Source organism: Mus caroli, unplaced genomic scaffold (assembly GCF_978045245.1).
Source record: "Mus caroli unplaced genomic scaffold, Mus_caroli_1 scaffold_13, whole genome shotgun sequence".
NCBI classification, from domain to species: Eukaryota; Metazoa; Chordata; class Mammalia; order Rodentia; family Muridae; genus Mus; species Mus caroli.
The window spans coordinates 15,455,001-15,475,968 of NW_028227268.1; the positions used below are offsets into that span (position 1 = coordinate 15,455,001).

Below are 20,968 nucleotides of genomic sequence, written 5' to 3' on the forward strand. Positions count from 1 at the left end.
TGGTACCTCCTTGAAGACCGTAGTTGACCTTGGTTTCTAGCAGAAGCCACCATCTCCACCCAGGCTGAGTACAGAAGCCCTCATGGGCAGACGCCAAATCAAAATGCCATTTTTAAGGATCGCAAATGGGGTCTGAGTTGCTGCTTAAATCTGCTGCCATTTCTTGCTGGTGGGAGGAAAACATGTGCTTCCTTTCTTTCTACCCGACTTCCAGTCTTCCTTGCCCCATGGAAGAAAGGGCTCATTGCGGTGGTCGTCATTGGAGTGGTCATCGCCACCTTGATAGTTGCAGCCAAATGCTACTTCCTGAGGAAAGCCAAGGGTGAGTGCCTGTCTGCAGCCTGGGTTTCCAGGGAACTGCATCCTGGAGGAGGCTAAGGGAGCACCATGTATTCTCCTTATGGGATGTCAGCTTGGTAACGCAAGGGCCTGGTGTTGGTGGGTGTGAAGTTTGGTGGCTCACTAGCAACGGTGCTTGTGTAGTTGGGCAAGGCAACTGGGGGGATCTGGGTGACATTATACCTGATCTAGTCACAAGAAGCTATTTCTTGGTGTGTGTCCCCAAGTGTGGTGGTGTAGGGCACATACAGGCATGCACATACTGTGTGTGGCACATGCACAAATGCACACACTCTGTGCCTCCCAGATGTTCTTCTAGTTGTGTCATGATCTTGTATCATGTACCATACACACTTGTGGGAATAGGGTCTAGCCTAGGCTTAAGTAAAATGGTGCTGCTGTCTGAGCCGGGAGGAGCAGACGGGTTGGGGTCTTTTGTCTTTTGCAAGGTAGGAAAATTGTGCTGAGCTACACCCCCAGTTTCTCTTTTCTCCTTTATTGAGTATCGGGGCTTTAGGAGAGTCAAGGGAAAGACGGTCACCATCCTGTATACTTACACTGACCTAAGTTTTTTCTTTCTTTTTTAAAGCCAAACAGAAACCCGTGGAGATGTCCAGGTCAGTGTCCCTGTTAAGAGGGGGTGGCTTCTTTGTGGGCAGGGCTGGGTTTGTCTGCAAGCCCAGACTGGTTGCTAGGAAGCTATCAGAGATTCTTAGCAAACTCATAAAGAATCAGGGCCTTGGGTATAATGGGTGTGTGTGTGTTTCTGTCTGTCTGTCTCAGTGGAAGATTGCCAACTCATTCCATACTTAGAATAATAGAGTTGACCTTTTTAAAAGAAATGTTTTTTTACCAAGCTGGAGAGATGGCTCAAACTCTGCTGGTACCATACACTATATACATGCTCTCTCTCTCTCTCTCTCTCTCTCTCTCTCACACACACACACACACACACACACACACACCTAAAATTTAAAAAAAAAAAAAAAAAGGTCTTTGCATCCTTTTGCCAAGGCTAGCCTTAAATTCCTGATCCTCTTCCTCTACCTCCCAAGGGCTGGGATACCCAAGGGCATGTGGTACCACGACTAGCTTTTTGTGTCTTGCTGTGTAGCTTTGGCTAGTCTCAGAGTCACAGCCATTCTCCTGCCCCAACCCTCCCCAGGGCTGTGATTACAAGTGTACAATTGGCATATTTCTTCTTGCTTTCTCATGGCCTTTCTTTGATGGATTTGTTGGTTTGGGGGAAGAATATCAATACATAATTTTCTCTTTTCTTCTTCATTTACGTGTGAAGGCCAGCTGCTCCACTTCTGAACTCCAACAGCGAGAAGATTTCTGAGCCGAGTGTGGAAGCCAACAGCCATTACGGTAAAGCCAAGTCTTCCTTTAATTACAAAAGTTTTTCCCAACTCAATGTATAAGGTAGGATTGGAGTAGAAGGGAAACCCCAGCTTCGGGCAGTGGTACCGTTACCGTCTATAACAAACCATGACAAGATTAGTGATACACAGCAAACAGAAAGGAAAGGCAGGACCTTTCCTGCTTTCCCCATCTCTGCTTCATTTCTTTTTTTTTTTTTTTTTTTTTTTTTGCTTTTCGAGACAGGGTTTCTCTGTGTAGCCCTGGCTGTCCTGGAGCTCACTTTGTAGACCAGGCTGGCCTCGAACTCAGAAATCCGCCTGCCTCTGCCTCCCAAGTGCTGGGATTAAAGGCGTGCGCCACCATGCCCGGCGCTGCTTCATTTCTTTGGGATGAAAAATGGAGATTAACCTCACTGCTTGTTGCCTCCATAGACTGAAATAATCAGGCAGTACATGGGAGACAGAAACCAGATTTTTTTTTTTTTTTTTTTTTTGAGACAGTGTTTTTCTGTATAGCCCTGGCTGTCCTGGAACTCACTCTGTAGACCAGGCTGGCCTCAAACTCAGAGATCCGCCTGCCTCTGCCTCCCAAGTGCTGGGATTAAAGGCACCACTGCCCGGCTTGAGATGTCACTCTGGTGTAGACCTCAGAGGAGAGAGGCTGCCCAGTGAGTCTCAGGACCCTTGGGTCTGTGAGAAAGTCACTCAGAGGCAGGTGTGGTCGCTCACTCTGAACATCTCAGCACTCTGTGGGGAGGAAGGAGCAGATGCAGATGGACATATTGGAGTCCATCTTGGTCTACATAGTGAGTTCCAAGCCCAGTTGGGGGCTCCGTATCAAAACCTTGTCTCAAAACAAGCAATCAAAACAAACAAGTGATTTGAATAATAGCACTGATTAGCACAAACACTCTTTGGAAAACCATGTGTTCCTGAAGAATAGTATAATACCTTATATATAAGAATATTCTAAGGAGGGGGCTGGTGAAATGGCTCAGCAGTTAAGAGCACTGACTGCTCTTCCAAAGGTCCTGAGTTCAAATCCCAGCAACCACATGGTGGCTCACAACCATCCGTAACAAAAATCTGATGCCCTCTTGTGGAGTGTCTGAAGACAGCTACAGTGTACACACATATAATAAATAAATATATAAATAAATCTCTAAAAAAAAAAAAAAAAAAAAAGAATATCCTAAGGAAAACAACATGCTAAGATGTTTGTTTGTTTGTTTGTTTGTTTATTTGCTTTATAGTGCTTGGGATTGAGCCAAAGCCTTCACACCTTCTGGGCAAGGGCATTACCACCAAGCAAGCCTCACACTTCATTTTGCGTGTGTGCACTGGTGTGATAATCCAGAGACACTGTTATTTCTTTAAATCATATTCTCATCAACTTACTTCCCTAACCAGACAATGTTAGCTGGCCATCAGCTTTCATATTTAATTTTAGTGACTGGTCCCTTCTAGAATGCAGAAGCTCCATTTTTAATTAGTTCTTACATCAAACCATTCTGAATTCCAAATAACTCTCAAACGAAAGTGCCCCTCTGTAGCCGTACTTTCTATCCAGGCAGTGGAGGAAGGGCCCACTGCGTGCAGGAAAAGCTCACACCACAGAGACAAAGGAGGAGACCCAGGACCAGAGGCAAAGTTACTTGTCACCTGAAGAAATCAGACTTTGCTTTCTTAGCAGTACTGGAGGTTTTAGAAGTTATAGAGGGTGCTGGGGAGATGGTGAAGTGTTTGCTGTTGCTGTGTGGATGTGAGGCCTTGGGTTTGATTCCCCAGCACCTATATAGAAGTCACATGTGACAGCAAGCACCTGTAACCCCAGTACTAGGGGAGGTAGATGGAAATGACCACGCCCTGTGGGCTCCATCATGAGCTAGTCCTGCTGAATCAGCAAGCTCCAGGTTCACAGAGACGCTGCCTGAAAAAATAAGGCAGAGGGAGAGTGATAGAGCTTCCTCTATCATGTGATGTCACACGAGCACACGCACACTTGTGCACACACACATATGCATGGGTGAGAGCACACACACATACATGGGTGAGAACGAACACACACACACACACACACACACACACACACACACACGGTTACAGGAAACTGATATCTATTGTCACTCACCCTGTTAATTTTTCAACCAGGTTATGATGATGTTTCTGGAAACGATGCAGTAAAACCCATAAATCAAAATAAAGGTAATTATTTAAATATTATAGTAGAAACTTTTACATTCAAAAAAAAAAAAAAAAAAAAAACACGGGCAGCTGTGTGCTGTGGTGACACATACCTTTAATCCCAGCACTCCGAGGAGAGAGCCAGGTGGGTCTCTGGAATCAAAGCCAGCCTGGTGTACATAGAGAGTTCTAGAGCTACATAGAAATTAGTAAGGCTCTGTCTGTAAAAATAAACAAATCAATAAATAACCACAGAGAAAAGGAAACGGAAACTCTGAGCTGTCTGGATAGAGGCTCTGTCTATATGAGCCTAATGGTAAAGTGTAGGTGGCCGGATTTTTTTTCTCCAAAGATGTTAGCCAGTGTTCTGAATGGTGATGCCTCCTAACCTAAGTAGAAGCAAGCTGTCATACCTAAAAACAAACAAACAAACAAACAAAAAACACAAAAAAAAACAAAAAAAACCAAAAAAACCTTTCCGGCTTTCCAAGTGCTGTAGGAGGGTGTTTCTCTTGGGTGGCTGAGGTGGAGTTTTAAAGAAATTTTTTAAAGACAACTAACAATAGACAGTTTACTTCTGCCTAAGGCTTGGAGGTGTTGGCTTAAATTGCCTCGTCAAGATATTTTCTATTCTGTGCAGCTCTCTTGAGAACTGAAACTCCCAACCTGCTCTGTGAAGTCTCTTTGGCTACACCATCTGTTTTAGCTGCCAGCAAAACAAAACAACAACAACAACAAAAACCCTCTAATTCTGTGAGGTCTTAAAACAGCGCAAACGTAGTCACATCTGTAGTCACAGCACTCAGGAGGCGGAGGCAGGAAGACCAGGTAGTCAAGGCTAGCCTTGACTGAGTAGCAAGTCCGGGCTGCCCTGGAATACATGTGGCCCTGTCTGAAGAAACAGCAATAAGGGCTGGAGAGATAGCTCACTGTTAAGCACTGGCTGCTCTGTCAGAGAATCCAGCTTCAGTTCCCGTACAGTGAATGACTCACAATCACCTGTAATGTAAGTCTCTGAGGATCTGACACCCTCTCCTGGTCTCCTGGGGTACCAGACACAATGAACAGCAGCAGCAATAGCCAGAGTTGAAAGCAAAAAATAATTTCCTGGGTGCCTCCCCAGAACCTGGAGATTTTGTTACCCAGAATGCCTCATTTTCTTTAAACACTTAGAGGCTGGTAAGCTTGGTCCTACAGCATTCAAATCCATTTCCACGGCCTTGAGACTGGACAGGCCTTGACTGCTGGAGCCCATCCTGGGCTGCTGTCCACACCTAATAACCTGTTGAAAATCCTCCCACACTCTACAAGTCAGAGAGGCTATGTACAGTGTCTGCTGCCCGAACCAATGTAGGGCTGACCGGAATAAAGGTTTCTAGTGTGGTTTGATGCCTCCAGAGGAGGTGCTATCTAAACTCACAGCGCTGTGATTCTTTTAACAGACCCCCAGAACATGGATGTAGAATACACAGAAGTGGAAGTGCCCTCCCTTGAGCCTCACCAAGGTAAGCAGCCCTCGCCAAGTGAGCCGAGCCCACATTAGGCTCTGGGCTTAGATGTAGATACCACATGAGATGCTGTGTACAGTCAGAATTGTCTCTTGGAATGGAGATGGTCTTCTATAGACCTACTAGATGTGCCTAAGTCTGGAGCTATAAAACTGTGATTGTACCCTGTGTACTTACTGCGGGCCAGGCAGGGACTAAGAGCTGAGCACTCTTCTCTGGAAGAGTCTATGGGAGCCACTTCCCTATCCCCCACCAAGTGTTCAGGCCTTCTTTCAGAGGCCAGCCCCTGCCCAGATGCACTGTGCTCCTAGAACAGTTGTCTGTGTGGACCAAACGTGTGTCAATCAAATGCATGCATAAAATGGAGAACATGGGGCTGGAGAGATGGCTCCATGGCTAAGAGCACAGACTGTTTGTTCTCCCAGAGAAACTGAGTTTGGTTCCCAGCATCTATATCGGGTGGCTCACGACCACCTGTAACTCCAGCTCCAGGGGAATCCAGCGTCCTCTTCTGGTATCTGCAGGCATTGCACTCACATTTGCACAGAGCCCCTACCACTGCTACCACACACAACCGATGGTGATGATGGTGGTGGTGGTGGTGGTGGTGATGAGGGTGTGGACGATGTATATGTTACTTACTTTGTTGCTGTGACCAAATGCCTGGCAAGACCAATTTGAGGGAGGAGAGGTTTGTTTGCTTTGCTATTGGAAGCAATACAGCTCTTCACAGCACAGAAAGTATGATAACTCAGACAGGTTTTAGATACTGTGTCCAGGGAAAGCAATGAATGCTGGGTCTCAGCTACATCTGTCCTCTTTATGCAACTTGGAACCACAGCCCATGACATGTGTCAACCACATTTAGGGTGGCTCTTTTCACCTCCATTAGCCCAATTTAGACCACATACACACATGCACGTGCACACATGTGCGCTTCCTCAGCAATTCTAAATCCAGTCAAATTGGAGATTACCCATCACGGAGGACTTTCCTCCTTAGGGGGACGTTTGGGGAAAGAGTAGAGTCCTCCTTTCAGTGTGACATGAGATCTGTGCCTTAGCTTTTTTTGTTAGGTGTGTGTGATTCACTCAAGGGCAAGCTGCCTATAAGTCCCTATCTGATTCAGTGCTGGGAGACAGACACATAGTAGGTGGGTTACAGCAGATCTCAGCCGTTTTGAACACCAGAAACAAAACCCATCTCCCAACCCTTCTCCATCTTGGCCCACCCTTGGGCTCCTGTGTGCTTCAAAAGAAGTAGCCATCCCAAGCCTTCTGGCCCTTGTAGGGAAGCTCCTTAGGACTGCTGCCATCTGTCTGCCTTTGCGTTGTGCTGGGTTCTCAGCCAAGCAACCCTGGGCAGTTTTCCAGGCTGGGCCTGCCAATCATTAGCTGGAGCCACATGGTGATGGTGTCCTGAAGCCACCTCTTGCTCGATGATTTAGGACGACTTCTGGAGTTTCTCTTCCATCTCTTACCGAGCGTGGTTCCAAGTGCCCTGTCAGCAGTTATATATGTGAAACTTTCCAATCAGGAGACATGTCCTGTGCAACACCACTGGCACATCCCTGTGACCTCCGGTCAGAGGTGTGGACTGGAGACTTTAATGTGCTTTGCTGTATGGGCATGGGTGGTGTCCTGACTGGACCTGAGGGGTGGGGCACGTGGAAGGCCTGATGCTCTTGTCTTTTTTTATTTTGGAGTGAAGCGTTTGACTCATTTTGGTAGCTGATAGTGACAGTGACATAAAGATGCCAGCCACTGTGTGAGACACAAAGGCAAGGGTGTTCCCTCCCTGGTGTGCATGTAGTCTAAGTGGGAGCTGGGAAAACTAAAGAATAGATGGTATCAGGTGATTGTAAGTGCTGTAGATGGGTAGAGTGGGCTGTAGTAAGGGGATGCTTTCTCTGACCTTCGCTGAGCCATGCAAGAGGGCCTCTTTGAGAGCCATTGATTAAGTAGGGGCTGAAGGTTGTAAGCACGGTAGCTGCAAGGTAGGCAGTTGATAAAGGGTGGGGCTGGTTAGAAAGACCCAGGGAATGGAAAGGGTAGTTTTGGCAGGTCACAGCTAGCTAGCTCATTTAGTTTGGTCTGAAAGGGTTGCTGGGTGTGTGGTGCATACCCACACTCAATCCCAAAGCATAGCTGTATGACACAGTAGGACCAAGAGTTCAAGGCCATCCTGAGATACATGAGACCCTATCTCAAAAGCATCAGAAAGGAGGCTCATGTGTCTGCAGAGACAGAAAGGATAGAGTTAGGAGGACAGGGTGATGATGCTGGAGCACATGGGGCCCCGGAGGATTTCAGTCCTATTCTAAACGGATAAGGGAACATAAGAGAACATTTCCGGAGGCTTCAGGCTGGGCAATGGCTGGTTCTGAGCTCCTTCTTTTAAAAAAAAAAAAATTCTTAGGGACTCGGGAGGAGTTCAGTGGATAGATAAGGAGGGCCTTATCTTGTCAGTGTAAGGACTGGAGTTTGGGTCTCAAGAACCCATGTAAACACTGAGTGAGTGTGATGGCCCTCCTGTAATTCCAGTATTCCTCAAAAAACAGACAGGGGCTTCCCAGGGCAAGCTGACTAGCTAGACCAGCCATGTCCGCATCCAGCCTCCATGAATATGGTGAAGAACTGTTGTTTGTATTGATACTAGATTTTTTTTTCATACACTATATTCTGTTTTGTTTTGTTTTGGAGACAGGGTTTCTCTGTGTAGCCCTGGCTGTCCTGGAACTCACTCTGTAGATGGCCTCGAACTCAGAAATCCACCTGCCTCTGCCTCCCGAGTGCTGGGATTAAAGGCATGTGCCACCACCACCCAGCCATACACTATATCCAACTCCTCCCAGATGCTCCCTACCCAACCAAATCCACCTCTCTCTCTCTGTCTCTCTCTCTCTCTTTCTCTCTCTCTCTCTCATTAGAAAAAAAAAAACAGGCATCCGTAAAAAATGAGGTAAAACACAATACAATAATGAACAAACCAGAATAGAGGAAATCAAAGGAAAGCCAAGAAATACACACACACAGACACACACAACCACACACACATACACACAATCACACACACATGCATACATGCACACACAGAAGTCCCATAGAGTCACAAATCTGGGGAACTATTGAGAAAGATTCCTAGTCTTTCTCAGACCTCCATACATGTGCATACACAGTCCTCCCAAGACATGCAACCACTGTATACATACCATACATATATACATACATGCATGCATACATACATACATACATACATACATACATACATACAAACAAAAGCAAACTCAAGACCAGCAAGGAAGTGGCCTGAAGAAGAACAAGACAGATATGCTATCACTGTGCAAGAGACAGTGGGTGCCAACAATGGATGGTGTCTAGGTGCACATCTGAGATCTGTCACAGCCAGGATTGGGGAGCCAGAGTCCCTACATTTCTTGCTGGAGTAACTGCATGGACGGCTGTGGTGTTTGAGGATAAGATCCAGTTTGGCTGGGTTAAATCTAAGATGCCATTGAGACACCCAAGAGTAGGAAGCTCAGGGGTCTGGAGCTCAGAGGCAAGCCAGGACAGATGAAACTGTAGAGTGATCAGTATCAACTGTCACTGGTCCAGCCTGGGCTTCGACTGCATCCTGGGCTTGCCAAGCCAGGTAACATCTTTCTTCTTCCTAGAGGTAAGGGAAGGTGCTAGCTTAAGGGTAGAATGACAAGATCAGAGCCGGCTACACCATCCTTTCTGTTCTGGACTGCTGCATTCTACCGTGGTGGGTGAACACGGACAGCTCAAGGCACAGGGGACCAAATCCCTGCTCTCTTGTCTATACAGAACATCCTCAAGTTGCCTGTCACCCTGGGCTCTGACACCAGGCTGAATCCATCCTCCCACAGTGGTCCAGGCCCAGGTCTGGGCAGGCAGAAGCCTGAGGGTTGTGCATGATACTTGTATGGGAGTGCACGCGTGTGTGCTGGGAGTTCTGAAAGCTGAAGAAGGAAGCATCATTGGCCCTGGGAAAGGCTCCATTTCCCTTTTGTTGGGGGAGTGTCCTTGTATCTGGTGTTCTTTTGCTTTCTTGAGGGTGTGGAAGGATTGAATAGAGGAAGTGTGGCAGTTCCTAGAATAGGGTGGGACCGTGGCAATTGCCTCTGGCTTCCCTCGCTAGATTCTGCAGCTGTCCCTGGCAGCCAAGCTATCAGTCACATTTCCCAGTTTGCACTAGTTGCCCTGTCAGGGCTCTGGGGAAGATTCTAGAACAAAGGTCATTTGGGTGGGCAAGAGGAACTTAGAGGATACAAGCTGTGTTTCCTCCTTGTTGAAGAAGGACAGTGAGGAACTCAGGTCTGGACCACTGGTGCTGGCCCCTTGTTCTCCCCCAAGCAAGGGCATTGATTGCTAGGTGAAGAAAGAAGGGCTTTGTGGGTTCAAGGTCAATGATGACTAAATATGAACTAGTGCTTGCCAGCCTGATCTGCTGTTCTCAAGGTCTCTCATCCTACACAATTGGAGAAGGCTATGGGGACCGGGTCCAGATCTAACCCTGGCTGGCAGCTCACCAAGTGGTCACTGCGGATGGAGGAGGACGGGAAGGAACTCATTAAATCCCGATTTGCTGTCTGTTTGCTCTGAGGCTAATTGCTGGGAAAACCCCATGACGTTGGAGCTGTCTCTTTCTCTGTTAGCACAGAGAAAAACAGAAACCAAAATAGAGACCCATCAGGAAACGCCTCTGACAAGCAGAGACAAACAGCTCCTGGCCTGGGCTAGTCTTTAGCAGGCAGCTGCTGCCAAGGAGCCATGAGAGGGGGAAGGGCAGTGAGCAGCTGCACCCTGCTCCGCCCCCCCGCCCCCACCCCCTCTTACTGAGCTGGGCAAAACCAGGGGCAAGCATAGACCATGCAGCTCAGTCTAGAAGTGGAAAGCACCCCTTCCTGACTTGAGGTAGGCACAGACTGAAGCCACTGAGGTCCAGAGAATATCAAACTGTTGCCAAGGAGACCAGAGAGGTACCTGGAACAGTGGAGTTCACAAGATGTCCAGGCTAACCCCACCCATGTTTGGCTGCCCAGCCCACCCAGCCCTCACCTCACCCTTATCCCAATTCATCCCCCTTCTATCCTAGCTCCTTGTTAGGCTAGGGCAGAGGAAGGTCTAGACTTGCTTCTTATGGACAACATCTTATAGCAGTTATCACACAGTTATTTTTAGCTCTGTGTGTGTGTGTGTGTGTGTGTGTGTGTGTGTGTGTGTGTTGTGTGTTAGGATACGCATGTCTCTGAGCACACTCTGAACTCACGGGCTCTAATTTATGTCAGGTGTCACGCTCTGTCTCCCACTACCATATTCTTTTGGGACAGTCTCCTGCTGATCCTGGATCTAGGCTGGCAGCCAGCAAGCCCTAGCAGTCAGCCCTCTTACCTCTGCCCCTAACAGTTGCTGGGGTTATGGGTGCCTACAGCTATGCCCCAGATTGTCTGGGATTTGGGTTCAGAATTCCAGCTCAGGTTCTTACGTTTGTGCAGCAAGTGCTCTTACCCACTGAGCCATCTCCCAGCCCTGTGGTATTTGTTTGTTGTTTGTTTGTTTGTTTGTTTGCACTGGGGCTTGAACTCAGAGCCTTGTACATGCTGAGCTGGTGCTGTATCACTGAACCACATCTTCAGCTCATTAACATTTTTGGCACATCTGTCTTTCCTTGAAGCCTAGAGCACCTGAAAGCTAGAACCGGATCCACATTCTCTTCTTTAGTGGTTGAGGCCACATAGGAGATGTGTACAGTCGTTGAATGGATCTCTTGGTGTGTAGAAGGCCCCACAGCAGGTTTGGAGATGCCTGGAGTTTCAGTCTCTGCTTGCATGGGATCCTGTTCTCTTAGGCAGATGTCTTTACACTGGGGAACTGGGATCTCAGCTACTTTATTGACCTCCAACTCCTGCCTTGGGAAGTGACTTTAATTCCTTCTGCAATGCCTTCATCATTCTGGGTGCCCCAAGTTCTGCTGTGAGGATGTGAACCACTCCTGGCCTTTCTCTGTCATACAGGATTTATACAGCCACCCACATCCAGTGTCTAATGAGGAACCTAGACTTTAGTCCCACAGCCTACCTACCAGTCCTGTGGCGTGCTCCTTATTACATAGACAGGAAATCTCAGGAAGGGGCTATCTGTGCCTTGACCTTCTGAAGTTCAAGGTCGGCGATATTTCAGGGCATGGGCTGGTGCTTTTTCTTCATTACCTTGCAGACAATGCTAGGGATAGCCAAGACTGACTGGAAGACTACGCAAAGCCTGAATGGTGGGGTGGGGTGGAGCCTAAGCTGGGCCTTTGCTCTATAAGACCTTGGGAATACACCAGGGCAGACAACTGTGGGAACAAAGAAAGCAAGCATGCTTTGGGTAAATGTCACCAAACTGCTCTGGGGTCACAAGAGCCCATGTAACTGCTCAGGGCACAGAAGATGCAAATATTGGGGTATATATGCATGTGGCTTTGGGGTGATGCTGTAAGAGAAGGACTGTGTCAGCAACGGAAGGGCTCAGAGTCCAGAGAAAGGAAAAGGTCACTGTAGGAGTGGCCTCATAGCAAAGTGAGAAAGTATCTTTGGTGTAGTTAGAATCCATGTGGGGCCCAGGCATCTGCAATAAGGACAGTATGTGACAGGACATCTCAGGCTCTCTGAGGGAGATGGCAGAGGAGGGGGCTAGCCCAAACCCATCCAGCTGTGCAAGGAGACTTCCTGGTCTTCCCTGCAAGCATCAGAAACCTAGGATGTGTTCCAGTTTTGTCCTGCTTCCTCGGTGTCTCTGGGTATATGTATATATATATATACATGAGTGCATTCTCTGTGTGAGTGAGTCTGGATACTGTGTACAAGTATGTATAGTGTGTGCATACTCTGTGAGTGTACAGAACACCTGTATATTCACATCCTTGAACATATTTCAATATGAAATAAACAGGTAGCCTTGTCTTCTATTTTGAAGGTCTAAGTCAGAGAATTATGACACTGGCTATAGGTTCAAGACCATGCAGGTGGTCTTGAACCTAGGTTCAAGACCGTGTACCTAGGTGTAATGGTGCAGGTTTATAATCCCAGTACTTGGGAGGTGAAGGCTGGAGGATCAGGAGTTCAAAACCAGCCTAGGCTACCCAGCAAATTGAAGGCCAGCCTGGGCTACATGAAACTGTCTCAAGCAACAATAACAATACAAACAAAAAAAACCCAACACAGAACAAACTCATGCCAGGCCAGGCCCCAGGGTGCTTCACTTAGATTCTGTAGTGAGCCTAGATGTTGACACCAGAGGCAGGAAGCTCAGCAAGCTCTATCTGCAAGTGGCTGTTGTCCCAGCCGATCTGTATGGCTGCTGCTCATGCCAGACTCCAACCCAGACCTCAGGATCCAATTCTAATTCTTGGGATCCACCCTCCTCAACCCCCGGTGGCTGTGAGGCTGTACATAGCAGAGCCCTGATGGGCAGGTCCTGGCAGGGCAGCTGACACAGGGTCTCTGTGGCAGGGAAAGGGGGGTGGGTGACTGTGCTAGGGACTTTGGGTCTGTGCAGAGTCTTCCTGCAGCCGGGCTCTTCACACAGTGGTCTATTGACCTACTTTTGGTGTCTAGGAGCCTCTGGTTAGGTCTGAACTTCTGAAGCTGGGGAATGAAGATATACTCGGTGTGGGGCTTCTCGACTGGGCAGCGTTGGGTGTTGGGAAGGTACAGCAGTGGGCTAGCCTGGGGCTCCAAGGCAGCTACTGACCTGTGCCTGGTTCCCTTTCCAGCTCTGGGAACGAGAGCCACAGAGACGGTGTACAGTGAGATCCGGAAGGTCGACCCTAGTGAGTGAGGGGCCCCTGATTCCCAGAGTGGGAGGGCCTGTGCTAGAATCACTAATGGGGCCTTGAGAGTGGGCAGAGGGGTGGGGGAAAGCCAAAGAGAGCATCAACTCTTTATCACCATCCCCCAAAACCCGCTTTTGGTTTTTTGAGACAGGGTTTCTCTGTGTAGCCTTGGCTGTCCCAGAACTCACTCTGTGGACCAGTCTGGCCTCAAACTCAGAGATCCACCTGGTTCTGCCTCCCAAGTGCTGGGATTAAAGGTGTGGGACACCACTTCCCAGCAGAGCATCAACTCTTATATTAGGGTCTGACTCTGTCCCTCCTACTACCCTAAGAATACAGAGGCACAGACAGTCTAAGGCACTTGGCCCAAGATCACAGAAGCACATCTCTGAGCACCCAGAGCTAGACTCCACATTCCCATCACTGAGCTGTAGTCTTTGGTTAGAGGGAAGGAGCTGGCAGGACAATTTTTCCTCTTACAGGCCTGGGTTCCTGCCTGAGGCCTTGCAAATGAGATAGTCCAGCAAGGAATAAGCAGACTGGGTTGATTAACTTGTAGAAGAAATCTCAGAGAGGAGTGACTCAGAAAGAAGGTTGGGGGAGGGGAGGTATGTAACTGCTTAACAATAAACATGTACAGAAAGGACAGGATGCTGAGCCTGGTGGTACAGGCCTGTAATCCAAGCACAGGGCGGGGAGAACTAGAAAAGCAAGCTTTGGCCATTGCCTGTATATAAAGTTCAAGAACAACCTGGCTATGTACATGAGAACTGTATTTAAAAGATGGTGAGGGGGCCAGGTGTGGTGGCGCATGCCTTTAATCCCAGCACTCGGGAGGCAGAGGCAGGCGAATTTCTGAGTTCGAGGCCAGCCTGGTCTACAGAGTGAGTTCCAGGACAGCCAGGACTATACAGAGAAACCCTGTCTCGAAAAAAAAAAAAAAAAAAAAAAGATGGGGAGGGAGGGAGAGGGGCTGGAGAGAGACTGCTCAGCGGTTAAGAACACAGTGGTTAAGATGTTCTTGCAGAGAGGATGGGATTCAGTTGCTAGCTCCTACATGGTGGCTTGCAGCCATTTTTAACTTCAGTTCCAGGGGATCTGACGCCCTCTTCTGGCCTCCAGAGGCACTAGAAATGCATATAATACACATATATACATGCAGACAAAGCATCCATACTATCTGGGGCAGACTGTCCTTACGCTCCTCATGGCCTTCACTGCTCATCTTGATTTGGGTTCCTGTCATCACCAGATCCATTGGAGAATCCAATTCTACTTACTATAGACGTTAAAACCGGCATCTTTGTGTGATGGGGTGGCCCTGGGTGGCCTGGGTCAAACCATGAAACATTCCCAGACTTCCATAACTGTCTTAGTTAGGGTTTCTAATCCTGGGATAAAAAATTATGACTAAAAGCAACTTGGGTAGGGGATGGTTTGCTTGGCTTATATCTCTTCATCACTGTTCCATCACTGAGGGAAGTCAGGGCAGGGCAGGAACCTGGAGGCAGGAGCTGATGCAGAAGCCATGGAGGAGTGTTGCTTACTGGCTTTTCCCTCATGTCTTGCTCAGCCTCTTTTCTTATAGGACCCAGACTACATGCCTAGGGTTGACACTAACCACAGTGGGCTGAGCACTCCACATCAATCATTAATCAAGAAAATTAATCAAGAAAATCTGATGGGATCATTGTTTCAACTGAGAGTCCCTCTTCCTAAAGGACTCTGGCTTGTGCCATGTTGATTCTAAAACTTATCCAGCATAATCATCTTCTCTGTGAAATGAGGGGATGGACTGGATTCCTGGTTAGATTGCCCGATCCACTCCCAGCCCTGAGGACTCCAGTTTGAGGGTCAGTCTGTGGGTGCTGTGATTGTGCCGCACAGGTCCTGCCCCTAGGGTCTCTCTCACTCCCTCGGCATCCTGGACTGATCAGAACAGAGACAGCTGAGAGAGAAAATCCAGAAATACCCTGTGTGTGCGCAGAGGGTGACAGAAGGTGCGCGTGTGCAGCTGGCGGCTGACTGGGTGTAGGGAAGGCTCTTAGCGGCCGCTCCCCTCACAGTCTTTGCTATATCTTCAGTGGCACCCCAGGGCAGGCTGTTTGGGGAAATGGCTCATAGGGCGGAGTTTTGGCTCTGAAACCCCCTTTCCCCTGAGAGATTCAAAGGAAGGTCACTCCCCTAGATAAGCAGAAGGGCTTAGGCAGGACAGCCTCCAAGGAGCAGGTTCCCCTCCCACCCACCCCTTACCCCCACCCCACCCCCACCCCCGGGAATGGGCCCTTGGAGAGATTTGGGGGAGCTTGACAAAGAAGCAGGAGGGAGTTTGAAAGCTATGAGAGGTGCGTGCTGTTTGCAATCTTTAGATGCTAAGCTGACCTTCTTTTTCTGTATTGTTATAACATGTACATAAAACTTAATGTTTTAACCATTTCCGAATAGTCAAGTGGCAAATGTGGTGTCCTTTACATCCTTTGATACTGTCGGGCAGCCAGAGTTCCCACCACCCATTTCCAGAATCTCCGTCTTCCCAGGCCCTTAACCAATAACTCCATCCCCACCCGCTGCCTGCCCCAGCCATTGGTCATCACCATTCTGTGAATTTGGCCCCACCACATCCTGTCTGTGAATTTAGCCACGCTCAGCCTTTTCTCATGTCAAAGGAAGAAACTGAACCAGTGGGTTTGAGCTCTCTTTTAATCGAAACTCTTCAAGAGTCCCAGGGTTGCACTGGCAAGAAGGTCAGCGGGTCAAGGCATTGTCACCAAGCCTGACAGCCTGAGTTCAAACCCTGTGACTCACATAGTGGAAGGAGGGGCTGAACCCCGAAAGTTGCCCTCTGACCTCCAGATGAGCACGGTAGCACATGCACCTCACCACCCAGATTAAGTAAATAACTGGAATAAAAATAAATAAATAAATGCGCACCTGGCAGTGGTGACACATACCTGTGATACCAGTGTTCCTGAGGCAGAGGCACGCAGAACTCTGGGTTTGAGACCAGCCTGGAATATAGACAGCCATAGCTACACAGAGGAATCCAGCCTTGAAAAAACAAAACAAAAAGAGATAAAAATTTTAAAAAGATTAAATAAGACAGGCATGGTAGAGCTCACCTCTAATTCCAGTACACAGGAGGTGCATCTTTGTGGGTTCAAGTCTAGCCTGGTCTATAAAAACATTTCAGACCAGTCAGAGAAACTAAGCCAAACCAGTTAATTAATTAATTAATTAATTAATAAAAATTGTTTCGGGTTCCCGGCATTTGGAAATAGAGAACATCTTCTCAGCCCTGGCCCCTCTAGCTCTGTCTGCCTGGACACGTGGGGTGTAGTCACTTTAAGGGTTAACCCAAGTCTAATCCTCAACTCACCCTCATCTCTCTGTCAACACTCAGAGTCTATAGATATTTACAGAACTTCCTGGATCTCAGGGTCTGCCTGTCTTCATTTCTCCAGAGTTCGCACTGGCCAGGATCCAGCCTGGACATTTTTCTGTGCCATTGTAATGGAAAGCTCCATAGCTGGGCCCCCTGATGTTGGCTCTGGTCTCGTCAGACAGATGGACAGAGTGACCCTGGCATAGGAACTACTATAAAATAGGCAGAAATACACTACAGTGAATCTTGGGAGGGTAAGGGCTGTGATGGGTTTTGTAACTCAAACATTCAGAGCCCCCCTCAGGGTCTGCTAAGTCTCTCTGCAGCCCACTAACACCAGCTTGCCCTAGCAATGGACTCTTAGGTAAGAACCTCTTAGGCAGAGGCAGGCGGATCCCTGAGTTCAAGGCTAGGCTGGTTTACAGAGGGAGTTCCAGGGCAGCCAGGGCTATACGGAGAAACCCTGTCTTGGAGAAATACAAACAACCACAAATAACAAAACAAAAAGAACACCTCGAGACCTTTGAACTTTGTCCTTTCCTGTTGCTGCGTGAGGCGCTAATGCCACCATCCCCTGGCTGATTGTGAGGGGTGAGGGGAAGGCAGGCATTCTCAGAACTAACAAAGTAGAGATAAACAAACTGTATGCCTGTGATTCAAGGAGGAAACTATGCTTTCCAGGAGGGGGAGTTCAAGGCCATCCTCAGGTAAATAGAAAGTTCAACTCCAACCCAGGCCTCTTGAGACCCTATTCAAAGGAGAGAGAGAGAGGGAGGGAGGGAGGGAGGGAGAGAGAGAGAGAGAGAGAGAGAGAGAGAGAGAGAGAGAGAGAGAGAGAGAAACGTTAAGTGTTTGTGTGTCTCTCAGGGCACAGCGGTGAACTGTAAGAGAGAGTAGGCCAGGTGGAGGCTGCATGCATTTCTGTCTGTCACTTAACTCCATTGACCTTAGACTTCATGAGGGATAATCTGTGATATGCCTGAGCTCTAGGGGGTTTCATTTCATGGTGGTGGCCTGCAGTGCTGGAGAGTCGGCTCGCAGGACCTCAGGCCTGCCAGTTAGATGTCCGTCCACTGAGTCACACCCCCAGCTCAGCACACATGCCCGGTTGCTACAACCTGGTGTAGGGAGAGCAGTCCTGATGAGTCTGGTGGGTAGGAGTCAGGGATGCTATGAAACATCTCGTGGTACAGTCAGTCTCTGTCAAGAGTTCCCAGCCCAGAATGTCAGCAGGGTGAACACAGAGAAGCCCTGGCTTAGAGGACACCAGCTTCTATGCCTGTCCACTAGGAGAGCTCCCTCAGACACCAGCTCTTGCTTTCTCTGTGTCCACCTCAGGAGCTGACCAGGGCACCTGGTCGCACCCACACCTCTGGCCTGTAAAGGAAACCAAGTCTGGCTGTCAGCCCCAGCTCTGTGTCAGTTGGGCACCCCCACTCCCCACCCAAGCATCAACCACTCCACCCCTCTTCACCCTTGCTTTCTCTTTGTGTGGAATTCAAACTTCCAGGATCTTTTTCTTTCATCTTTTCCAGTTCCTCCCCACCCCATCTCCTTTTCTTTCCTTTTCTTTAAGACAGTTTAATTAACCTCCAACTCACAACCCTCCTGTGGCAGCCTCTCAAATGGTGTCGTTACAGTTGTGTGCCACCAGACCCAGCCCAGGATGTGTGAATGGGGCTGGGGGCGGTGGGAAGCGAGTGGGCAGAAATCCTCATCTTTCTCACACTCCTTACTGCCTCTTACCAAGAGGATAGCCATGACAGGAAATGCCATCAAGAAAGAACCTGACCTGGACATCATGGCATTTGAAAGGCTGAGGCAGGAGGATTGCTGCAAGTCTGAGGCTAGACTGGGCCAGGATTAGACCCTACATCAATTTAAATTAAGGAGAAGAGGCCTCTCAGCAGGAAGCCACCTTGTCTAAGGGTGGAACACTCTCTGGTCTCTGAGCCCTGGGCTTCATCTTGCCCTCCCTCCCCCTGCACCTCCTCCCCCACTCCTAGAACTCTGAGCAATAAACTTCTGTTGTTTTTACATTTAAAAAGGAAAAAAAATAGGAGCAGGGGTGGGGATGGGGTCCTGGCTAAGTTCTCTCTGAAGGGAGAGAAGAACACTTGAAAGTTGGTTCCCACCCATCCTGTGTGGCCCAAAGCCAGCTGGGCCAGCAGGTACTGCCAGGGTGGCACTTCCTGCCTGAACACGCAGGAGGGGAAAGTACCTTACACCGTGCCCCATCATGTAACATTACCCACCAAAGAAACAGTCCCCAAGTGGGCCCAGACTTGCCTGCCATCAGTCTTGCCTTCTCCCATGCAGAGTTTTGTTGTTGTTGTTGTTGTTTTGGTTTGGTTTGGTTTGGTTTTGGTTTTTCGAGACAGGGTTTCTCTGTGTAGCCCTGGCTGTCCTGGAACTCACTTTGTAGACCAGGCTGGCCTTGAACTCAGAAATCTGCCTGCCTCTGCCGGCCCAGTGCTGGGATTAAAGCCGTGCGTGCACCACCATGCCCGGCTGCCATGCAGAGTTTTAATATGTCGGTCGTGTTTTGTTTCTGCTTCCGAAGAACGCGGGTAGCTGGGTGTGGGAGGCTGGAGCATGGGGTTCCTTCTTCCCTGTGGAGACCTGGGCCCAGAGGAGCTGTCATGGCCTCCCTCGGTGTGTAGAGGCTGACAGAGTGGCTGCTCGGTGCCTGGGCTGATGTATAAATTTTTCAAGAGGCCAACTGCCATTGTCCCAGCTAGAATAGAAGAGGGGCCCCTTTGGGACAGCAGTTCCTGTTCCCTCCAACTAGGAACAATGGAATATTATATGACAGGGTTTGAAGGGCAGGTAGACTTGGGGAAAGCAGGTTTTTATTTGTTTGTTGTTTTGTGACAGAGCCTGGAACTCTTGGTAATCCCCCTGCCTTGCAGCTTGAGTGCTGGATTTACAGAGAGCTACCATACAAGGCTCAAAGGGTTTTTTCTTTGTTTGTTTCTTAGGATTTTTTTTGGTTTTGCCTTCTATCTTTCTCTCTCTTTCTCCCCCTTTTCCACCTCTTCTTCCTCTACGTCTCTGCCTGTCTGTCTGTTTCTCTCTCTCTGAGGATGACCTTGAACTCCCGGTCCTCCCGCCTCCACCTAACACCAGGCTTTACAAGCCCCGTGCTGCCACACCAATTTCTATGATACTGGGGGTCAGTCAGCTCCAGGGCTCCACGTGTTCCAGGCAAGCACGTAACCAGCTGGCCTGCACCCTTGTTCTTGGCTTTCTCGCCATGACCTTTAGCATCTGTAAGAGCAGCCACCAACCCCTAACCCCCCACCCTGTCCCCACCCCTGCCCTGCCCCCCAGCACATGGGAACTTTTTTCCCAGAGAGCACATGAGGTATTCATTGCTGCTGTTTCCACCAGACCTGGAGAATTAGCCCCAACACAGAGTCAGTCGCTGGGATGGGCGGGAGAGTCTGGCCCAGTGCGAAGAGGCAAATCCTACCCCGGCCTCCCATCTGGTGGTGAGGCTCCTCTCCCAGTGATGTGATCCTTCCATGCAGAGCTTCCTGCTCTCTCACTCTCTCCACTTCCAGGCTTTTGTCAGAGGCCACGGGCATAACAACGGTGGCCTGGCAGGGCAGCCGGGCACGGTGTGCATTCTGACAAAAGGATTCGTCAACATGAGCCTCATATGGGAAAGGGAAATTGCAGGCTCTGCTCTTAGGCAGTTTGGCCATGGATGCCAAGAGCCTGAGTTATCCTCCTCCTCCTCCTCTTCTTCTTCCTCTTCCTCCTCTTCTTTCTCCTCTTCCTCCTCCTCTTCTTCTTTCTCCTCTTCTCCTCCTCTTCCTCTTCCACCTCCTCCCCTTCCATCCTTACTCCCAGGAATGGGCAGACAGTGTAAAATCAACTGTGAGAATAGATTTGCTGCCAAAGATATTGGCAACATTATTTACTTAAGACAGCAAACTCATAGACAGAACCTCTTTTGTTTTTAAGTTTTGTTTATGTGTATGGGGGCTCTGACTGTGTGCACGTCTGTGTAGCATGTGTGTGCCTGGTACCGGAGGAAGCCAGCAGAAGGTATAAGATGCCTGCCCTAAGACTAAAATTATAGACAGTTGTGAACCACCATGTAGGTACTGGAAATCGACTCTGGGACCTCTGGAAGGGTAGCCAGTGTCCTTAACCACTAAGCGATCTCTCCAGCCCCAGAACTTAGCTTTTTAAAGTTAGGAACCTGGTTAAGCAATCAGCTGTGTAGCCACTTAACTTGACAGTGTAGCTACCTGGGCAGTTTTGCATTTAAGAAAGGCCATGAGCCAGGTGTGGTGGCGCACGCCTTTAATCCCAGCACTTGGGAGGCAGAGGCAGGCGGA

General features: G+C 48.8%; 1 protein-coding gene across 7 annotated transcripts in view; it reads left to right on the forward strand.

Moving 5' to 3' along the window:
- Positions 1-20,968, forward strand: part of Pecam1 (platelet and endothelial cell adhesion molecule 1) — a 60,137-nt gene that overhangs the window by 30,741 nt on the left and 8,428 nt on the right. For 2 of the 7 annotated variants that reach the window (XM_085829465.1, XM_085829466.1), the window contains exons 9-14: positions 215-322; positions 929-956; positions 1,637-1,710; positions 3,855-3,908; positions 5,330-5,392; positions 13,175-13,231. In XM_085829465.1, the coding sequence (XP_085685591.1) occupies positions 215-322; positions 929-956; positions 1,637-1,710; positions 3,855-3,908; positions 5,330-5,392; positions 13,175-13,231 (384 nt within the window). The remainder of the gene's footprint in view (positions 1-214; positions 323-928; positions 957-1,636; positions 1,711-3,854; positions 3,909-5,329; positions 5,393-13,174; positions 13,232-20,968) is intronic. The other 5 variants (XM_085829468.1, XM_085829469.1, XM_085829470.1 and 2 more) reach the window with 3 other exon arrangements.